This window comes from Crinia signifera, chromosome 19 (genome assembly GCF_055691185.1).
Source record: "Crinia signifera chromosome 19, ASM5569118v1, whole genome shotgun sequence".
Taxonomy (NCBI): domain Eukaryota; kingdom Metazoa; phylum Chordata; class Amphibia; order Anura; family Myobatrachidae; genus Crinia; species Crinia signifera.
In genome coordinates, this window is record NC_139226.1 from 47512940 (window position 1) to 47534146 (window position 21207).

General features: G+C 46.2%; 2 protein-coding genes across 2 annotated transcripts; one reads left to right on the forward strand and one right to left on the reverse strand.

Annotated features, from left to right (window-relative positions):
- The first annotated feature begins 1377 nt into the window (after positions 1-1377).
- Positions 1378-2569, forward strand: H2AX (H2A.X variant histone). The gene has a single exon (XM_083161710.1). It carries the CDS (start codon positions 1429-1431, stop codon positions 1858-1860), a length of 432 nt encoding a protein of 143 aa, XP_083017836.1. The 5' UTR covers positions 1378-1428; the 3' UTR covers positions 1861-2569.
- A 6190-nt stretch (positions 2570-8759) lies between these two features.
- On the reverse strand, positions 8760-21112 carry DPAGT1 (dolichyl-phosphate N-acetylglucosaminephosphotransferase 1). The gene is made up of 9 exons (XM_083162526.1): positions 20764-21112; positions 18447-18567; positions 17353-17566; positions 15284-15430; positions 14942-15026; positions 13128-13316; positions 12460-12547; positions 12171-12326; positions 8760-10199 (listed from the first exon to the last, which is right to left on the reverse strand). The coding sequence occupies exons 1-9, from the start codon at positions 20907-20909 to the stop codon at positions 10134-10136; spliced, it is 1212 nt and encodes a 403-aa protein (XP_083018652.1). The 5' UTR covers positions 20910-21112; the 3' UTR covers positions 8760-10133.
- Between the last annotated feature and the right edge of the window lie 95 nt (positions 21113-21207).

Sequence of the window (21207 nt, forward strand, 5' to 3'; positions counted from 1 at the left end):
CCATACACACTGGACAATATATACTCAGTATCCTTAACTATATGTTGCCCAGTGTGTACCTACTGTAGCTTTACTTGAAATATATGTTCCTGCATGGACTTTTCAATCAGTGCTGTTAAGCCCCCTAGACACTACCGATCCCTGACAACACCGATATTGGCAGGGGGCCGGCATCGGCATACACACTTGCAGTTGGCGGGGAGTAGGGTTACCACCTAGCCCCTTTAATTCCGGACACATATTAATTACACAGGTTCTGTGGCTGGCTGACTTCAAGACTCCACTTCACCTGATTTTAAACTGCCACTGAACCTGTGTAATTAACATGTGTCCGGAATTAAAGGTCCTAGGTGGTAACCCTAGCGGGGAGGTTATGGACAGCATAAAGGTTGACATGCATTCGGACGACAGGGACATTAGGTCAACACAAGCATTAGGTCAACACAAGCATTAGGTCAACATGGGCAGGGTCGACAGTCAAAAGGTCGACATGGGGTTTCTCACCCCCCCCTATTGTTGAGGGAAAAAAGTGCACCGCGTCCCCTCACATGGCTCCCTTTTATTCTCCCACCACGCCCCAGTGGATGGTAGGGCATGAAATACCACCAGTAGTCGGCACAAAAAAAACCTTATGTCAACCTTTTCACTGTCGACCTAATGCTTGTGTCAAGCTGTCGACGACCTTGATGCATGTCGACCTAACGACCGCATGCCGCAGGGGATGTAAGGAAGCGTTGGTGATGCTGCAGCATGAGTCATTAAAGAGGACTCTTCCCTCATATGAACATGTTGGGATGAGGGAGTGAGTCATTAACGAGCAGGAGCACGCCACACATCGTTAATGATACGGAGCATTCCTCCCAACATGACCGTCTCCAGGAGGGACACAATGCTCTGCTCCTGCACTTTACTCTTAATTTATGATTACTATCACCTGTTCTTAACAGGTTAATTTATAAGAAAGGCACTTTCACACAGGTGATGGCAAACACAAATTAAGAAGGAAGTCCAAAAAGAGAGCATTGTGTCCCTCCTGGAGAGGGTCATGTTAGGAGGTATGATGGAGTGTACACACTAGTCGAACTTCCGGCCCCGGCCTATGTCGGCGCTTCCCAGTTCCCGGGCCGATTTATACAATGTAATTTAAAAGGCAGGCGGCGCATTAAGAGTACATAAGGAAGGCATTGGCACAGGTATTTAAAAAATCCCGCGCTGGTCACTGATAGGTTACAAACTGTCCAGGATTGAAGAGAGAGCCAATCATAGTACAAAGTCCATCTGCCACGCCTTACACCCGCCAAAACTGGCCAATGAGAGCGTATAGCGGCGGTATAAAAGAGACACTGGCTGAGAGCGCTGCCTCACACATCAGTGACCCGTACGCTTGTATTACAGAGTTCTGTTAGCGCGCAGAGGAAAAGCATCATCATGTCTGGAAGAGGAAAGACTGGCGGCAAGACCCGTGCAAAGGCCAAGACCCGATCCTCCAGAGCCGGCCTCCAGTTCCCCGTTGGCCGTGTGCACCGTTTGCTCCGGAAGGGTAACTATGCCGAGCGCGTCGGCGCCGGAGCTCCGGTGTACTTGGCAGCCGTGCTGGAGTACCTGACTGCAGAAATCCTGGAGTTGGCCGGTAACGCGGCCCGGGACAACAAGAAGACTCGCATCATCCCCCGCCACCTGCAGCTGGCCGTCCGCAACGACGAAGAACTGAACAAACTGCTGGGTGGGGTGACCATCGCCCAGGGCGGCGTCCTGCCCAACATCCAGGCCGTGCTGCTGCCGAAGAAGAGCTCCAGCGCCGCGCCCGCCTCCGGGAAGGGTTCCGGCAAGAAGGCATCCCAGCAGTCTCAGGAGTACTGAGCTCCGTTACACGATACCGATTTCCAACGACGACCCAAAGGCCCTTCTAAGGGCCACCCAACCCCGCGGCGGGGCTGTAACGTGTCTGTTCTCTACTTTGTGTGTGTGTGTGGGTAATGTACGGGGCGCCAGCCCTAGGCACCTAGCATGGTCACTGATCCTGTAGATTTGTTTAGAGTGTTCGTATATGTTGCTCCAGAGGGATCACTGGTTATTAGAGCGGGATAGTCCTCCCTATCTGATGTGGTGCAGCTGCAAGTATACACTAGGGTGTGATTACACTGTAACATAGGCACGTAGCTGGTGATGGCAGCGTACCCGCACCACGTTCCCGCTGGAGCACGGGGGCGACGTGTGCTGCCGCTTCCAGTCTCCAGCTACTTGCGTGTGTTCAGTTTCATAAGCATGACCTAGACAAATATGGAGGATTGGAACAGTTCCTGTTCTAGAATGGCTGCAGGAACGCCCCTCAATCACAGCACACGGCTGTCTGCAGGCATCGCGTACACTTAACATGTCACGAGGAAGTTAGCGTCTTATTCGGCCAGCTACTTGTCGAGCTCCAGCTTCTTATTCAGAACATTCACTTTTATAAGGGTTCATTAATCTTGGGTCACAAATTTGACACCTGACAACAGGCGGCCCACTTGCATATGACACAAATGTATTATGCCTGGCCAAGTAATTTGGGCGTGAAATACGCTGGCAAAGTGGGGCACATAGACATAGGGCCAGATTCTCTAAGTTTCAAAAGTGATAAGAGTGATAAACCGCCAGCCAATCAGCTCCTGTCTGACATTTTTCAAACAGTCTGTGACCTTGCAGGTAAGAGCTGATTGGCTGGCTGTTTATCACTCTCCATTTTATCACTTTTGTAGCTTAGAGAATCTGGCCCATAATGTCTCATTTTGAATAAGTAGCTGTAGTTTAGCAAGGGTTAACAAGTCTTAGGCCAGAAATTTGACATCTGAAATCAATAGACGGGTGTTAGGTTACTGTTACCAGCTTATGAGTAAGTAGGGATGGCCATCGGCACATCCCCCATCGATGGCTATAAACCATTCTACCTCACACCATCGATGGTTCCACTTCCTGCCATCGCTCAGCCGCACATGTGCAGAGGGACGGGTCGCTGCAGGCGGGCAGCCTGCCCAGCCGGGATCCGTACGCCTGCGCAGAAGAAACTTTAGCCATCAATCCAGTTTAAGTTTCTTTTGCTAGACGCAATGACGCTGCGCACGTGCCCCGAACTTTTACCATCGGAAGCCATCCGTCAATGGCATATAACTATTCGACCATCCACTATCGATGCCCAAAACATCGAGCACTAGGTCCCAACCAACAATGTTTTGGGAACATCGATAGTCGATGGCCATCCCTATGAGTAAGTGTATTTTGCCTGGCCCAACGCTGGTTTGGGCATCAAAAATGCGGCCAAAGTGGACACATTCACCATTTTATCATGCATCATTTTGAATAAGTAGCTGTAGTTTTGCAAGGGTTAACGAGTCTTGGGCCACAAATTTGACACCTGAAACCAACAGCGGGGGTATCAATCAATTAGGGATGGCCATCAATGATTTAAAATCATCGATGGTATGCGGCCAATGTTGAATACTTTTGCCATCAATGTGGGAGTACCAGATAGTTTCCCTACATCGATGGCAAAGGAGAAAAAATGATTCCTTTTTTTTTTTTTCAAGGTGTCGGGATCACGGAGCATAGCTCTGCCCCTGACACCTAGAAGTCCCTCCCATGAGTGCTGATTGGCCCACAGGTCATTCAGTCAAATATAATGGATAACCATCGATAGCTAAAACTATCGATGGTTATCCATCAAATAGTTTACCAACATCAGTGGCCATCCCTAGTATCAATAGCATATGACCCAAGTGTATTTTCGGCATGAAATATGCAGGCAAAGTGGACACATGGACCATTTGGTTTGGTGCATGTGCACACTTTGCCTGTGTTTTTCATGCCCAAACCAGCATTGGGCCAGGCATAATACACTTGGGTCATATGCTAGTGACACCCCTCTGTTGATTTCAGGTGTCAAATTTGTGCCCAAAGAAGACTTGGTAACCCTTGCAAAACTACAGCTACTTATTCAAAATGAGACGTTATGATATGTATGTGCCCATGTATTTCATACCCAAATCCGTTGGGCCAGGCAAAATACACTTGGGTCATATGTAAGAGACACCCCTCTGTTGATTTCAGGTGTCATGACCCAAGACTCATTAACCCTTGCAAAAGTGCATTTTCTGAATAAGAAATAATGGTACTTATGTAGTATCTGGGCTGCCGATTTTTTGATTGTATGCCTTAACTTAAGGCATACAATCAGATGCGATGCGATATCGCATGCAATGACCCGATTTTTCCATAGGATTCAATGTTAAAATGGACTGAGTCCATATTAACATGGAATTCAATGGGAAAAAGGGGTCCTTTTCATACCCCTACTATCCAAGTGGGCATGGAGTTGGATATAAACCTGTAGCGAGCCCGAAGCGTGGCGAGCGGCCGGTATTCTGTGTCCGCTCGCCACAGATTTATATCCAACTCCATGCCCACTTGGATAGTAGGGGTATGAAAAAGGACCCCTTTTCCCATTGAATTCCATGTTAAAATGGACTCAGTCCATTTTAACATTGAATCCTATGGAAAAATCGGGTCCATCGCATCGCATGCGATATGGTCGGATGCGATGCGATGGACCCGATTTCAAAATCGGCAGCCCAGTTAATACATAAGTACCGAAATAATAAGCTGGAGTGTGAATAAGAAGCGAACTTCAGCCGTGTCAGGTCGTCATGATTCGGATTCAGTACTGAATCCCGACAGCCGAAATGCCGACAAGGGGGGGACGTGGATCGCCCCCCCCCCCCCCTTGCGGGCTCGCTGTGCTCGCCACGCAGCGGGCCCGGTGCCTCGCTACGCTCGGCACACTAATTTATTCTCCCTCCATTTATTCTCCCTCCATCAGTTTTGCAGTGCCATCGATTGGAGGGAAACCATCTGGTTCTCTACCGCCATTGATGGGAAAAGTATTAGACATCAACCATAAGCCATCAATGATTACATATCGTCGATGGCCATCCCTAGTTATAAAATGGTTCTACGGACTACTGACCATTGTATCAAAATGTGATAGATTTTTATTGCGCATGTGCAAAATCTCTGCATCCTGGCTGATTGGTGGTGCGGCAGGACCCAGTACAAGCATTGGAACACCATCATCAATGGTTATTGGTAGGGATAGTGTGATCACTATCAATGGTGAAACTGTGTACCCAACAAAGGTAGGTGTTTCAAAATCATCACCATACTATACAAATGGATGACACTGGGTGGGACACAGCGCATGGCTCAGACACCTGCGAAATCCCTACGCTTATCACCCATTGCATAGTATGCCACTATCTATGGACAGCTGCACTATTGCCATCTCTAATCAATGGTCACCTACTATGTAAAGTAGGGATGGGACATCGAAAGAAAACATTTAAATGATGTTTTACAACATTAGTTACAAAACATCATTTAGACCTAAACATTGGTACTCTAATGTTAACCAATGTTTCTATATATTTTTTAGAAACGGTCTACTTAGGCATATAATACACTAATAAACGTATGAAATGATAAACCGTCTATTAAGTTTATCTTGTTGGAGGGATATAAAAATTAAGCATTAACTAGCAAAACTTTATTGCAGCAAATCACAGCAGCTCACAATCTGCTATTTTTAAATATTGTTAAAGGTACTTTCTCATCTTTGGGGCCTCCACCAGTTACATTAGCCACTATGTGAATCATGATTGTCCCCTCACGATTGCTCATCACGCTTTGGGCTCAGTGGCTCGCACTGCTTCGCTCGCCACAACATTACTAAAGGTAATAGAAGATGGCATGGACCCCGAAAATAATCCTTGCGGCTTGCCATACGCTACGTAAGGTCCATAGCGTAAGCGGTGGCCGCAAAGATGAGGAAGTACCATTTTTAACTTGATTTATGCCAGTATCAACAGGCTAATAACTTAAGTTGAACATAGAAAATAACAAAAAGCTGTCCATACAGTGCAACATAGAACATACTGTACATTGAAAAACCTGGCTTTTTTTTGTTGGAGTATACTATACAAGACCAGTAATATTCTCACATACTCTTTAGTTTATCTTTTTCTCTCTCTTCTCCTCTCTCAACTGAAGTCTGTATCATCACCACACAAGTGTGTGTTACTGTTTTGTATCTGTGTTTTAAGTTGTCAATGAATATAAAACAAGGAGTGAGCTGGCTGCCCGAAGCAGTGACAGCACCACACAATGGGGCAGATGTACTAAACCCCCCCCCCCCCCCCTTAGCGCTTCTCAAATAACGGGTCCCGCTTCTCCTGCATAACGAGGAGAAGCAGGCACCCGTTATTTGCTAATGTATTAACCCCCCCCCCCCCCCCCAAGCCGATAAGGAGAGCCGTTATGCCCAGTGTTCACTGCTCTCCTTATCGGCTCCCCCGGCGTCCCGCGCATGCTCAGTGCGCTCCCCCCCCCCCTGTCCGGCTCTTATGGGCATGCGCGAGATCTCGCAAAAACCACGAGATCTCCTGCGCAGCCAGAAGCAGGGCTAGCGTTGTCCCCACAGTGGGGGATAGGACACTAGCCCTGAGCTGGCGAAGCGGCCGGGGCGAATTAACGCCTTGAAGGCTGTTAATACATCGCCCCGGCCGTTAATCCCTGGGGGGGATTGCAGGGGACAGCCCCGCTGAGAGTAACTCGGCGAGCTGTCACTAGCGCACGTTAGGTGCGCTAGTAATACATCATCATAAACGTAATCCCCCCCTAGTTAACCAGCGTTAAGTGCATTTTTGCACTTAACGCTGCTTCGTACATCTGCCCCAGTGGGGTGTGGTATAATACTCAGACAGTCGGGATTCTGACCGTCATTAGTCAGACGTCGGAATCCCGACTGCACAGCGTGGAGAGCGCAATGAAGCCCCTTGCGGGCTCGGTGGCGAGCTGCGCTCGCCACCTATTTTATTCTCCCTCTATGGGGGTCGTGGACCCCCACGAGGGAGCAGTCGGGATTCCGACGTCGGAGTACTGACTGTCGGAATCCCGACTGTCGGGGAGCCGTCCGGCACCCGCCCCAGTGACACACAAAAGAAAAAAAACATTGGAAAATTGAGAAAAACATTGGCGGAGAAATCTAGCGATGTTGAGGAAACATTGGTTCGTCATCCGAGTTCTTTCAGTGAATGACCTGTAGCTCAATCACAGCCTTGGGTGGGGCTTTGTTGTAGGGATGCACTCAACCATTGATAGTTTTAGCTTTCTATCAAAAAAATAAATAAATAAATAAATAAATTGATTGATGGTCGATGGCAATCCCTACTTTGTGGTAAGGATGGACATTGGAAGCTCACCATCAAATGATGGCTGGTCTTCTGCCATTGAATGTTTCGATGCTATGGTCTCTGACCTCCTCATCGAAAGAATGCGAAAGGAAAAAAAAATTCTCATAATCACTGCATGCGCAAACGTATTTTTTTGTACATACGCACACATCTTCAGTATGGCCACACATGTGCAGAAGTACTACACCGTAGAGATGGCCATCAATGCTATCACCATCAATAGAACAAATCGTCATCAATGGCAGCATAATATCTAATGGATAACCATTAATGGTCATGGGCCAATTAGAACCTGGGGGCGAGGCTGTACAGGTGCTGAGCTCTGCTCCTTCCGGAGAAAAAAAATCAAAACTTTGGTTATGCTGTGACATCGATAGAGGGAAAACCATCTGGTTCTCCCCCATTGATGGCAAAACTCTTCTACATCGGTCTTATCAATGACTTTGAAACATCAATGTCTACCCTTCGATAGTGGACAAACCTCAGAATGCTGCCATCAAAACTATTACCATCAAACCAAAAACATTGATTGTAGTAAAACATCGCAATGCAATGCCCATCCTTACTTTGTGGGTGGAGCTACGCTTCATGTCTCAGCCCGGATGGTGTAATGGTTAGCATTACTGCCTCGCAGCACTGAGGTCATGGGTTTGTTTCCCACCATGGCCCTAACTGTGCAGAGTTTGTATATTCTCCCCGTGCTTGCGTGGGTTTCCTCCGGGTATTCCGGTTTCCTCCCACAATCCAAAAATATACTGGTATGCTAATTGGCTCCCAACAAATAAACCCTAGAATGTCTATGTGTGTGTGTATATGTGGTAGGGAATATAGTGCATGGTAGGGCTTGATGTGACTGTTTAAATATTCTTTGTACTGCGCTGCGGAATGTGTGTGCTTTATAAATAACTGATAATAAATAATGTCTCTGCACATTGCAAACAAAAATAAAAAAAAGTTTATTCTATGCCACTGATGGAGAGAAACTATCTGGGTCTCTCCCATCAATGACAAAACAATCTGATATTGGATTGGACATAAACCATGGATGACTTATGGGAAGAAAAAAATACCCAGGGATTGGCATCCCCACTGGGGGTGGAGGGGGAACAGAAGCACTGTATTATATCTGGCTGAGGGGCTGGACCATCGGAACACCATAGATTGTGTACCATTCTATGGCAGCAAACATCGCAGTGCCGCATCAAATGGTAAAACTACTACCATCGAAAACACATCTATGGTAATAAATAATACAATGTCCATCTCTAGTGTCAGTGAGAGAGCGTGCCAAGTAGAAAGAGGTGGGGAGAAGGAGAGAGGGGGTGAGCTGACTGGCTGAGGAGATTAGGGATTGCCATTGATGGTTGCCATCGATGGCAATAGTACAACTGTGCAATCATATCATTATCATGCATATCAATAAAATAATTTGACAGAATATACAAACCTTAAGACTGTACATAAGTGCATGGACCCTGCTGACATAAGTGTTTTTATTTGTGGTTTTGTATAATCAAATGTGTGGCGATGCGTAAGAGCATGCACATACATGCGTATCTATACATTGCTGTATGTACGTCAGATGGAAATGGGTGCATAGAAGATTGTATTCACAGCAAACTGATGTATGCCTACAGTAACATTATGCAAGGTTATAATTCTGTCATTACAAACAGATGGTCACAAAAACAGGAAACCTCCAGTACATACAGACAACTAGATGGAAACTAGTGATCCCTCCAGGGTCACGGCAAGGAAGAGAGCAGCTTAAGCGCGGTGGGCAGCCCCACCTGCCAACATCACTATAGGGGGTGTGCCCAGCGTAAGGAGATGCTGGGCTTCCTCAAGCTCTCTGCTCAATGGGATTAGATGCTGCGCCAATGTGCACAACATCTATTCACGCTGCAGCAGGGGACCTGCGGGTTCTACTGAACACTAGAAACACGATCATGGAATTAAATACATTTCACCACCCAATAATCCATGGTTGTGATATGCCAGACTGTCATCGGAATCTTGAGTGCCAGCCATACTGTGGGCTTGGTGGCTCGCTGCTCTCACCACAGGTTCTATTCTCAGCTGTGGAGGTCATGCCCACCCCCCGGTGGGAGAATAGCCCCTGTCAGTTGGGATGCCGACTGTTGGACATTTTACAGTCGGAATTCTGATGTCGGGGTAACGGTCATCCGACCGGCACCCATAGTCCATATGATGGACAAAGGCAGAATGTAGTGCTGTAACATATACCCAATGACCATTCTGAAAGGATGACACCTTACACAAAATTTTATATCTCTCTCTCTCTCTCCATCACTGTTATATATGGCATAACACTAATAAAATATAGGCTTTCCCATCACCTTCTTTATCTGCGTATGTTACTTGCTAGTATGTAGCTAGCATACAGTAGCATTATACATCTACTAGGAGGATAAATACTTGAGGCATTGGTTTAAGTTAAAATATACTCTGGCTTTTTCGTGAGTACCCCCCCCCCCCCCCTCCCCAATTAAAAACATTAACCCACTCACATAGTGATATAACATGATCATATAGCATGTGACATAAGATGGGACAAAAACATTTTGCATCTGTTTCTCTTCCTTCAAAACAGATAAGTATTCATCTCTGTACCCCGTCTAGCACTGCTGGTATTCCAATAATCTCACAGTTTAGTGCAACTTTGAAGAAAAGAGAGAAATCCCTCTTCCTTATCAATATGAGCGATCCTGAGACAAAACGATGGCCGCGCCATTTAGTACAGATGTCCTTGTATCAGCCACAAGGTCATTGCAATGATGTACGGCATAATACTTCACAGCAAAACCACTGAGGTTCAGTCCTAGCCGCAGGTCACACGTCATAGAAGAGGCGAACCAACTGGTATCGGATGAGGAAGGCGCAGCAGCTTCCCAGGACCTGCAGGGACGGCAAATACCCAAATTAGAACTTGTTTAAGACATAGGGGCTGGGGGCATTGCAGGAAACTATTAGGTAATATACCTCTTCTGTAGCACTTTAATCTTACAATCATAGATCATATGGCAGATAAGAACCACTTGGCCCATCCAGTCCGCTTACCACACATACATACATACACACACACACTAGGGTTCATTTTTGTTTGGAGACAATTAACCTACTAGTTGATTTTTGGATTTTGGGAGGAAACCAGAGTGCCTGGAGGAAACCCATGCAAGCATGGGGAGAATATACAAACTCCACACAGTAAGGGTTAGTGCGTACACACTTGCAGGTCCGGGAGCGACGAAATGACGGACATTGCGTTACGCAACATGGAACTCGCTATAGATGCCCTCAGCCAGCCCCACATGCAGGGGAGGGGCATCAGAAACTTAGGGGGGTATACTAATGACCACGTTGAATGCTGTCAGATTTAACTTATTTGAATGTCAGACCCATGTTGTCGTAAACGGCCGCAGGTTGTCCAATTCACATTTGTTCCATCAATCCGCGGCCGTTTCCACCAATTTACGGACTTTGACACTCAACCGTTGGCACATTGACTTCTGACTGTCAAGTTAGTGTCGAATCCCCTTCTTTGAGAAGAAGGGTGAAGACTTCCTGGTCTGTGACTGATTTTACCCCATTCTTGTCCCCTGTTAGTGACTGATAGTGTTACAGTGAGCACTCTGTACACAAGAATCAATTAATATGACTTTAAAGAAATGACCACCCAGAATATCCAGCTCTGCAACACACTGGCTCCCACAATACATCTCATTAAAGCTGCGGAGTTCTATCACATGTAATAGTGACTGGAAAATGCCATCAGCTAGAACATTAGGGTAACTAGATATTTGCAGGCCCCATAGCAGAAGTTTAAAGAGCCCCTATGTACGAACCAGTGGTGATAAATGTATAGAACATCTAACTTTTAATGGGAATACAGACACATCTCGAAAAATGCCACCATTTTTTAAATCAGGGTAAAAGAAACAGAGAAAATCTAAACTTGCTCATCTCTGAAAAAACATTTAGCGCATGGTTCTATCACCCTACAGGAGACCATGCCGTTACCACTGTTGTGTTACATTCACCAGTCTTCAGCTACAGTAGGAGGCCTCAATCACCCCAGGTACACATCTATAGCCACCTTCCATGGTCAAACTAACATAGCATAAATTGGAGCCCCATTTAAATGACTTTAATCGTGGCTGTGGAGCCTGCATATGACACCTAAGGTGCACGGTGCGAGCTCCAGCTCCCACTGAATGGGGTGTGCACATTAGTGGTAACATGCACTTGCATGCCACAAGAGAAGAGGTCCAGGAACAGTGGCGGGTAAGTGGAGAAGGGCGTAGAGTGGGCAAGCAGGCCGGAATGAGACAGGTGACAGATGCCAGGTCCATACCCACCCAGTGTAGCATAGGGTAGACCTGTGATCATTTATTTACAAATCAAGTATCTGACCAAATGTTTTTTTTTTTCTTCAAGCAACATTCTGGTTTCATTGATCCCTAAAGGTCCATACACACTGGGCGATTATGTCCACCGTGTATGGACAGCGATGATCCCTATCATCGCTGGGGGGGGGCCTGCCCCGTACCGACAGCGTGGGGAAGACCGCTTTGCATAGGGCAGAGCCATGCAAAGCCGTCCTCAAAGCCGCTCATCTGCGGCTTTCCGGCAATGATGCGGGAGCCCCCATCACCACTCATCGCCGGGCAATACACACTGGGCGGCTTTGAGCTGAAAGCCGCTCAAAGTTGCTGTTATTAGGAGAGGCTTTTAGCTCAAAGTTGCCCAGTGTGTATGGGCCTTAATGCTTTTACTGTGGTTCTGAGCACTAAACAGGAATTTTTTTTTTTAGCAAGACTTATTAATGTCATTTAATGAAACACCATCACTGATTCCAGTCCGTGGTACCTGTATTAGAAGTAATAGTATTGTAAGACGTTTTTCATTAGTTGGTCCAATTAGCTTCAGGACAAAGTTTATTAGTGTCATGTTACTTATTTCCATGAATTCTCCTTCTTCGCCCTGCTGTCGCCTGACATCGACGATGTGAAGAACTTCGGTAACCTACATAGTCACAGCAGAGATGGACACATCAGTATAGCAGAACTTAGTTGTGTATTGGTGTTTAAGCCGTTCCAGTTGTTTTGTTTCAAAGTTTTTACAAGAGTTTAAAAATAAATGGGAATTTCTAGGTTACCTTTACAATAAGAGATCCAATCTCTGACAGATCTTTCGTTTTGAACTTGCTGTAACTCATGTTTAGGTTTCCGGTACGGGGATCCAACCTATGGAGACGTACAGACACATGTTGCTTAACTGCTTGGATAGGGTGGAATGCTTGAGTTACAGTATAATATACAGTCCCACATAGGAACTAATGGGGTACATTTGTGAAGCTTGGAGAAGTGGTATCTATTCCCATAAAGAACATATGTGCAGGGTGAAAAATGCACCAGCCAATCAGCTCCAATATGTAAATTGACAGTTAGCTGATTGGCTGGAGCATGATCACCTTGCATACTATGTTTTCTCTGGGGATAGACACCACTCTCCAAGCTTTTAAAGAGTTAGTTTACTATGGGAAACGTCTCAATGTGCCCACCATCCTCCACATTCTGTGTTTAATAGTGGGTAAGTGGAGGAACACAGCAGGACCTAGAAAGTAACTGTGCCCCGGAGAACCCATACTGCAGCGCAAGTGGAGAAAATAGTGGTCAGCTTTATTTTAACATTTTAACACTGCAAGTTAGATTTTGGTTTGGACACGCCCCTCCCAAATCTAAATCTCTCTGTTCATTATAAATCAGATTCCCTCGGCTTTGCCAAGTAATTCCTAGTTGCTTTGCTCCCGGTGTGTAGAATTACCTTGGTAGCCGATGGCGAGGACACGGGATGATGTGCAGTAACTGTGGCAGGGAATACAGGAAGTTCAAGACTTGCGGAATGAAGAACAGCAGCATGGTTTTACTGAAGTGCCCGATGATGCCAACCACAGCAAACGTCATACCCGCAAAGTAGCAAAAGGTATCGCCAACAAAGACACTGGATGGGTACCTGTTAAATAAAAGCCAGATCCAAGTCTGCAATTAGTGACAACAACAGATTGCAAACCAACAACAGTCTGTAAGTGATATTTAATATCAAAGTGATGTTTTGTGGTTCTGGATTATTATACCCCTTTCCCACTGCAGCTCTTAAACGGTAAATTGCCGTTTTTCCCCCACAATTTACCGTTTAAGGCTGCAGTGGGAAAGTGCCAGAGTTGAAATACCGGTTAAAGTTAACTGGTATTTCAACCCGTTTAAAAAGCAGAGTCCTACACGTTTAAATACCGTTTTTAAGGCAGTGGGAATGCCTCTTAAACGGTATTTAAAATACCACACTACTTCCCCCTCCCCTGGTACCTGCCCTGTGCCCACCCTCCCCTGATACTTACCTGCGTGGGGGATCCGTGCAGCGGAGTTCACGCACTTCTGGGGAGGCATCGGGTCTGGCATGGGCACAGTACTTGGGGTCCCTCTGGATGCTGGGCAGTGGGGACGCTCCGGGGTCCATCCCACATGGGCACTGTGCTGTGGATGCTGGTGGTGCAGCAGGGGCATTTCGGGGTCCATACGGCGTCGGGGCAGTCCCTGCAGCTGATGGGAACTAATACTTCCCACTATGCGCATATCTAATGAGTGCCGTGCATATCAATGAGCCGCTAATTACATATGCGCATATGTAATGCGCGGCTCATTGATATGCACAGCGCTCAGTAGACATGCGCATAGTGGGAACTATTACTTCCCATCAGCTGCAGGGACTGCCCCGACGCCGTATGGACCCCGAAATGACCCTGCTGCACCACCAGCATCCACAGCACAGTGCCCATGTGGGATGGACCCCGGAGCGTCCCCACTGCCCAGCATCCAGAGGGACCCCAAGTACTGTGCCCATGCCAGACCCGATGCCTCCCCAGAAGTGCGTGAACCCCGCTGCACGGATCCCCCACGCAGGTAAGTATCAAGGGAGGGTGGGCACAGGGCAGGTACCAGGGGAGGGGGGGTATATTACTGGTTAATTACCGTTTTGTAGCTTTCACAAGGGGTTCAACGTGAAAGGTACAAAAACGGTAATTAACCAGTAATATACCGTTTACTACATGCAGTGGGAAAGGGGTTAAACTTGCTTTGACCCGTTTAAAGAACCGTTTAAAAAAACGGGTCAAAGCAGGTTTGGCAGTGGGAAAGCAGCATTAGATAGACTGTCAATAGGTCTCTCCTAAAAGGTCAACATGGGAAATTGTCAACAGGGTCAAAACGTCAACCTTCCTGTTCAGTCTAAAAGGGCATTGTAGTCACCTTACCTATCTACTTATATAGATGGATATGCCATATAAAATTTACATAAGCAATAAATATAAAGAGAGGACGCACACGTTTTATTGGAACAGAATGTAATTAAATATCACTGGTATGTGCAGTTTACTAACCAGTGGTGGCTCCAGCACAGTTCAAAATTCAAATAGGGGCGCCACACTAACTGCCATTCAAACTGACTCATTGGCAGTGGTTGTGGCTCCCCTATTTGAATTTTGAACGGTGCTGCAGCCCCACCCCTGGAGTCGCCACTACTACTAACCCAATACAAAGTACGTCACCTAACAATGGTACCAAGATCCCGGCTTCTCGTCTTACCAGTTATGGTACAGCAATCCCAGGGTGGTGAAGAAGAATGGAATAATAAAGTAGAGGGAAAATAGATGATCATCTTTGCAGTCACCTAGCAAACAGGATGGCACAAGTTTGCCTATTGTATATTCACTGGAATTAAAATTATTACATCAACATTTCATAAAATTGAATAAGGGAAATGTTTTCCCGAATAAGGGAAACGTTTTACTGAATGAAGCCACTACACAGGGGATAACAGGCAGGGAACATTTTTCTTATTTCTAGAGTTAATGCATGTATAAAAAAAATAAAGGAACACAAATATCTAGAAAAAACATATTTAAATGAAATATTTAATCCACTCACCATTCAATTCAGCAATATTAAAGATTATTATAGAACCGGCTATGATTAAAGACTGTCCAGCCTCCAGTCCATTGATTCCTGCTAGAATGTTAATGGCATTGGTACAGAAGACAGCCAGCATCCCCATATATACATAGTACAGGATGCCTATGGGAAAAGCAAATATACAAAATAAAGAAAAATTAATAGACACAGTGGCAGTGGGCACAACGTGGACTCATCAGCAGTATTTGGTGCTGTGTATGCGAGTGATGTACAGACTTAATCTCTGTGGGCTATGCAGAGTTGCTGATTAAAATGGGTAGCACCAGGGCATTTATAGGTAATAAGTGGGTCTTGGTTCTGTGGACAGAATTATGGATTACTCATAGGTGAGCATATACTGTGATTTGGCTAAATTCAGAAGGATCCTTTGTACCAAGGATATGGATGCTGTAAATGTGTGCTAGTAACTACGACAGCTGCTGCCACAAGTGGATGACAGTGCAGCCAAGTGAGTACTGGTGGAAGTACGCATGCATTATCAAGCACTGAATACGGCCACGTGTGTGCGGCTCTGAACCAAGCAACCATATTCAGAGTGTGGGGCAAGTTAGCAGCATCTATGGAAGTCCAAATGTTTGCATTGTACAAGGCTTTGGATTGGTCCAATACTTTCCATACTATGCCTGGGTTTAGCATAAGGTGCTCTAAAGCTGGGTACATACTAGGCAATGTGTGTAGCCAGCGAGATCATGGAGGGGACCGGAAATGGAGCGGACTTCGGTAAATGCATGTACACGTGCCGATGCCAGCAGCGATGGAGCGCTGGTGCTGGCCTGGTGTTGTTCTGCAGCATGGCCCTAGCTGGCGAGGTCTTCTGTTGGTCCTGCGTGCAAGGCCGACAGAGGATGACACTGACAACTCATGGGAGTGCACAGTTGCTGCGGCGAAGTGAGTAAACACGAGGTGATGTGCCCCATATATCGTTCCCATCCGCTGGTTTGGAAGACATATCGTCTAGTGTGTACCCAGCTTAAATTTTGCGCTTAACAAACAATTTCACCACGCAGGACGAGATTACTTAAGGTGCGTACACACTAGACAATATATTAAACCATATACATGATAACGACCATCTTTAACAAATTTTCATGTATATTGTCCCAGACTCTAGTGTGTACACACTACATCATTAAAAATGTGTGCTCCTGAAGGTCGTTAGCAATGTCCTCCATCCTCTATACATGCAGAAAGACAGAGGATTTCCGTAGCGAGATCCATGCTGCAGAACGCAACATATTTATATACAGATGGAGCCGCTCACACTGCTGTGGGTTCTGGCCATTCTATCACCAATCGCCAGGACCCACCATCAGACTGAAGGGGGCGTGCGCACGTGAGACGCTCATGTGCCCGTTCCCTCTGAGCCCACCGCCTACTCCAGTCGCTTCCCTGCTGCTCCCCCCGTGCCTCTCTGCACCCCCCTAACCCTGCCGGTCTCCCTGAAGCGGAGAAGGGCAGGGATTCCGGTCCCCGCGGCTAGAGACGGGGACATGCGTGCGTGTGAGTCACGATAGAGTGTCTGTCCACCGGCTCTCGCCAGCGGAGGGGATCTGGCGACAGCTAGCTCTGAATGACAGGCGCCCCATCTGTAGCACACTTTCTCCAACAGGATACAAGGCGCTTCTGTTGATAATAAAACAGTCGATACATTTGCTCATCAGAAAGTGCAATGCAGGTTAGAACTGATCTACAGTATGTAAGTTACCTTTAGTACCTGCACAACAGAGGAGAGGCAACAAGCCGCCTAAGCTGTATAGAACAGGCTACGGACTGATTCAATTAGCAGCTGTCGCATCATCACAGGCACAGAAACTCGTTAAATATTCCTCGCACCCCATAGAGATGCGCAGGAAAAACGGCGATGCTGAGAGCACGTAAACAGCTGCCAGGCGACTTCGCAGAATGTTCTGCGACACAGAACCACTCATGGAATTACACCTCGTATATTTTAGCATTGCAATAAAATGCCCTAATGTTGGTAATTGACGCTGGAGTTACCTTTCTATGCAGCGGCACTCACTCACCCAGATCCACATGAAGCCCCAGAAGCGGACGGAATGGCTTAGGCACTACAATGGTCGTGTTGCCAAACGTTGTGAAGTAAACCATGAGCAGCGGAAGGGAAGCTGCCGTCGGCAACAGCAACTTATGCCGCCAGCGCAGGTTCAGAACATCATCGGCGAAACCCAGAAAGATCATACAGCAGATGGCAAGTAATGCGCCAATGAGGGAGACAAACTGGGAAAAAAACAGATGAGAGATGAAAACAACAATATGGGAGAGAGACAAGTCATTGGAATATATGTGCGTGTATATGTATGGAATATGTATGCGTGTTCACACACGGATGTGGAACTTAGAAGGAGAAACAAAAATATGACGATGTCAAGTTGGGAGATATCAAAGCTTGGAGAAAGATAGTAATTATCAATCATCTTCTATCTGTCAGACTGTAAAATGACAGCAGCTTATTGGTTAATACTTTACTTTTCTCCCTAAGCTTTTTTTAACCCTTTACAGACAGTTTTTGTTTTTTCAATTCAAAATTGGTTTACATGTTTAAATTAAGTTTTAAAAAAATGGTCTACATTGAATGTTGAACTATGTTAGATGTTAATGTTATTTTAAAGTGGCTCGCCATTGGATCTGCTACTAGCGCTAGGGCTGTTGAGCCTGGCTAATTCCATCTCAAGGTGTGAGATGGAATTATATAAAGTTGCAGGAACATCAGTGCTTATTATACCCCGTTCTCACTGCAGTCAAATTCCCAGGTCTAGCATGTCGACCCGGGAATTTGCCTTTTAACACGGGATTTTTGGCAGCGTGAACGGGTCACATACCCGTGTCTCATACACGGGTAAAACCCTTCTTTTTACCCGTGTTTGAGATCCAGCTATGCAGACACGGGCCGAAAAACCTGTGTTAAAAGGCAAATTCCCAGGTAGAACTTCTTCACCCGGGAATTTGCCTTGCAGTGAGAACGGGAGTCCAGCGCGGCAGTCCCCGGCATTTTAATGCCGAGTAAAAGCTGTGTATTTCTCACTCGCAGTGAGAACATGCCATTAGTAAAGGAGTTTTAAGAGAAGAGGTGGATTATGAAACAGGCCAAATGTATCACCTCATGATGTGGGAACTCCTGGCACTTCTCCTCCATGAAACAACTCAGGAACGGGACCGGAATGAAGAAGAAGAGGATGAGAAGGAACACCGCTCCGCTTATCACACCCTGAGACTCTGGACTGTAGAGACATCCAAATCAGAACACTTGTTCTAGTGCTGATCACAAGCAATGCGTCTATAGGTTCTCATACGTTCATTTACACTAAACACTATCAAATACATGCATAACAAAACAGTGTTGTTACTTCTAATCCACCAAACATATATATAGATCAGTGGATTATGGCCCTTATTCTGGTTCACTCGCAAAGGTAAAATTCCTACTCAAATGGACAAATCCATGTGCGCTGCAGTTGGGGCAGATGTAACTTGTGCAGAGAGAATTAGATTTGAGTGGGGTTTTACGTCAAAGTGAGATCTATATTGCAGTGTAAAAAAAAAAGCAGTCAGTATTTACCATGCACAGAAATAACAAAATAACTCACCCAAATCGAATTCTCTCTGCACATGTTACATCTACCCCCCTGCAGTGCACATGGTTTTGTCCATTTGAAAAGGAATTTGCCTTTGTTAGTGAACCAGAATATTCAGTAATATAGATATTACCTGCCTTTCCAGTTAGGCCAGGACTCTACTGGGAGAACTGAGGCATTTCACTTTTCTTTTTCCTTGACTGATTTATTTTATTTTTATTTCCTAAAGCTCTGTACACAGGGCAGGAAAGACAGTGCAAGCATAGCGATAGCGTTGTGTGGGGCCGCGCATCGCATACGCACTGAGCATTCAGTGCTCCACAGTCAGATTGCTTAGAAATGGGGCTGAAATCACCCCTTGTGTATGCACCTTAACACAGGGGAGTAAGCAGCCTGGAGGGATTTGGTTTAACCATAGCTCACAGCCAGTAGGACTGCAATCAATCCTCTGCACAGGTGTTTAACCCTCCGTCCACCCTGTCAGCCATTAATAATAAAATATTCCGGACAGGCTGTTGTCATTATAATGAGCTGTGTCAGGTAACTGGAGCCTCCTTCCTGCAGCCTCCACATAGAAGAATGGCCTTTGGCATCCCCACTGAACGTCCTCATCTGCGCCATCTTCTTGACAAAGCCCCAGCACTGCAGCGCCCTGCCCTGCCAATGAGGGGAAGGAGGTGGCTGAACTACAATTGCAGACTGGGGGCCAGATGTATCAAGCTTCAAAAAATGATAAAATGGAGAGTGATAAACAACCAATCAGCTCCTACCTGTCATGCTAAAGGCTGGGTTTGAAAAATGACAGGTAGGAGCTGATTGTCTGGTTGTTTATCTCTCTCCATTTTATCACTTATGAAGCTTGATACATCTGGCCCATTAAGAGAGATTTTCAAACACACCCAACTCTGAAAACCCCCTAATTATGCTGGGATGCAATCACAAATGTCAACAACAATAATGTGAGCAGAATGTTGACATGTTCAAAATACTGACTAGGGTCAGACTACAGGAGTAGAAGGTTAGTGTTGGAAAGGGAACAGCCTCCATTTACTGGGAAAATTGCATATGGATCATCAATGCAAGGTGCCTGGAGGTTGATTGACAGGAATTCAGTGTTTAGGGGTGGAAACTGTCTGTTTTCTGGGGGTGTCAGAAAAAGCAAGCGCGCCCAGGTGTTTTTAGGGAGGGTCTGTGTCATCCTCGCCCGCCTGGATCAGTCACAGGTTAGTAAAGGGTCAGAGCTGCACACATTCTGGAGAAATCTTTCAGTGGTTCGGGAATAATGATCTATTTGCAATTCTCTTGCAGATTTTCTTTCTGTCTGGATGGCGACTAGATACTCGCAGTCATCTGCAACTTTGCAATCAGGCCCTATGTGTGGTATCATGGAATAAAGGGGGCAAGACTGCAAGTAAGGGCAGCCTGACGCCAAGCATATGGTAGAAACGGACTCGCTGTGGTCAATACCATTACTGGTGATATCCTTGCCCTCCTGAAAGTAATTGCACCTATATGCTGCACTTATGGTACCAGTATCTTCCAGATTTCAGGACTTTTGATTACAGACCCATAGGGCTTCGTACAAAATCAGGGTTCAGTAGAGCCAAGAGGGGGTGAAGTTCTGCTGCTGTTGCCACTTGTAACACACCATTGCAGCCCCATAGAGATGTCTGTGATTCCGAGGTGAGGTGCCCTCTCCGCCAATATACTCACCCCACAGAGTACACATTGTAGTCATTATAACACTATTGTACACATTGTAGCCATCCAATAATAACACTATTAGCAGCTGTTCTACATGACGTGCAGAGCAGCCTGTCACACAGCCCATAGAACACTTACACTGGCTCTTTGCTAGACTTGTTCATGTCGATCCCATACAGCCTGGCTGCGATGAAATGCTCCTTGAATGCCGGGATGAGCAAGGCGGTGGCCAAGCCACCCAGCACCGAGCCGGCCAGGTTCACCAGCAGCGCTAGAGCCGGCATGTTCCTCCAACAACACACACTCTGCTTCCTACTTCCGCCAGTGTTCCATCCACAGCGCTGTGTACACGTGTTCCGAGCCCTGATTGGCGGAGGAGAGGAAGAGGCGTGGCCTGGTATAAGATCACATACAGAACCTGACAGTTGTAGTGACACTAGTGTACAATAATAACGTACCAGGGACTGTTCTTCCTCCTGTGTGACATCAGTCACATATCAAATGTATGAGGGCTTAAAAATACATCAATTAAATAATCTGATTACATTAGTATCCAAATGTACATGTACAGTAGGTACCTTG

Excerpts from the sequence above, each read along its gene's own strand:
- H2AX (XM_083161710.1), top strand. The coding sequence starts at position 1,429 with ATGTCTGGAAGAGGAAAGACTGGCGGCAAGACCCGTGCAAAGGCCAAG.
- DPAGT1 (XM_083162526.1), bottom strand. The coding sequence starts at position 20,909 with ATGCCGGCTCTAGCGCTGCTGGTGAACCTGGCCGGCTCGGTGCTGGGT. Across the intron at positions 18,568-20,763 it reads AAGTCTAGCAAAGAGCCAGT|TCCAGAGTCTCAGGGTGTGA; the intron begins GTAAGTGTTCTA and ends ATGTCTCTACAG. Across the intron at positions 15,431-17,352 it reads GGGGCTTCATGTGGATCTGG|GCATCCTGTACTATGTATAT; the intron begins GTGAGTGAGTGC and ends CTTTTCCCATAG.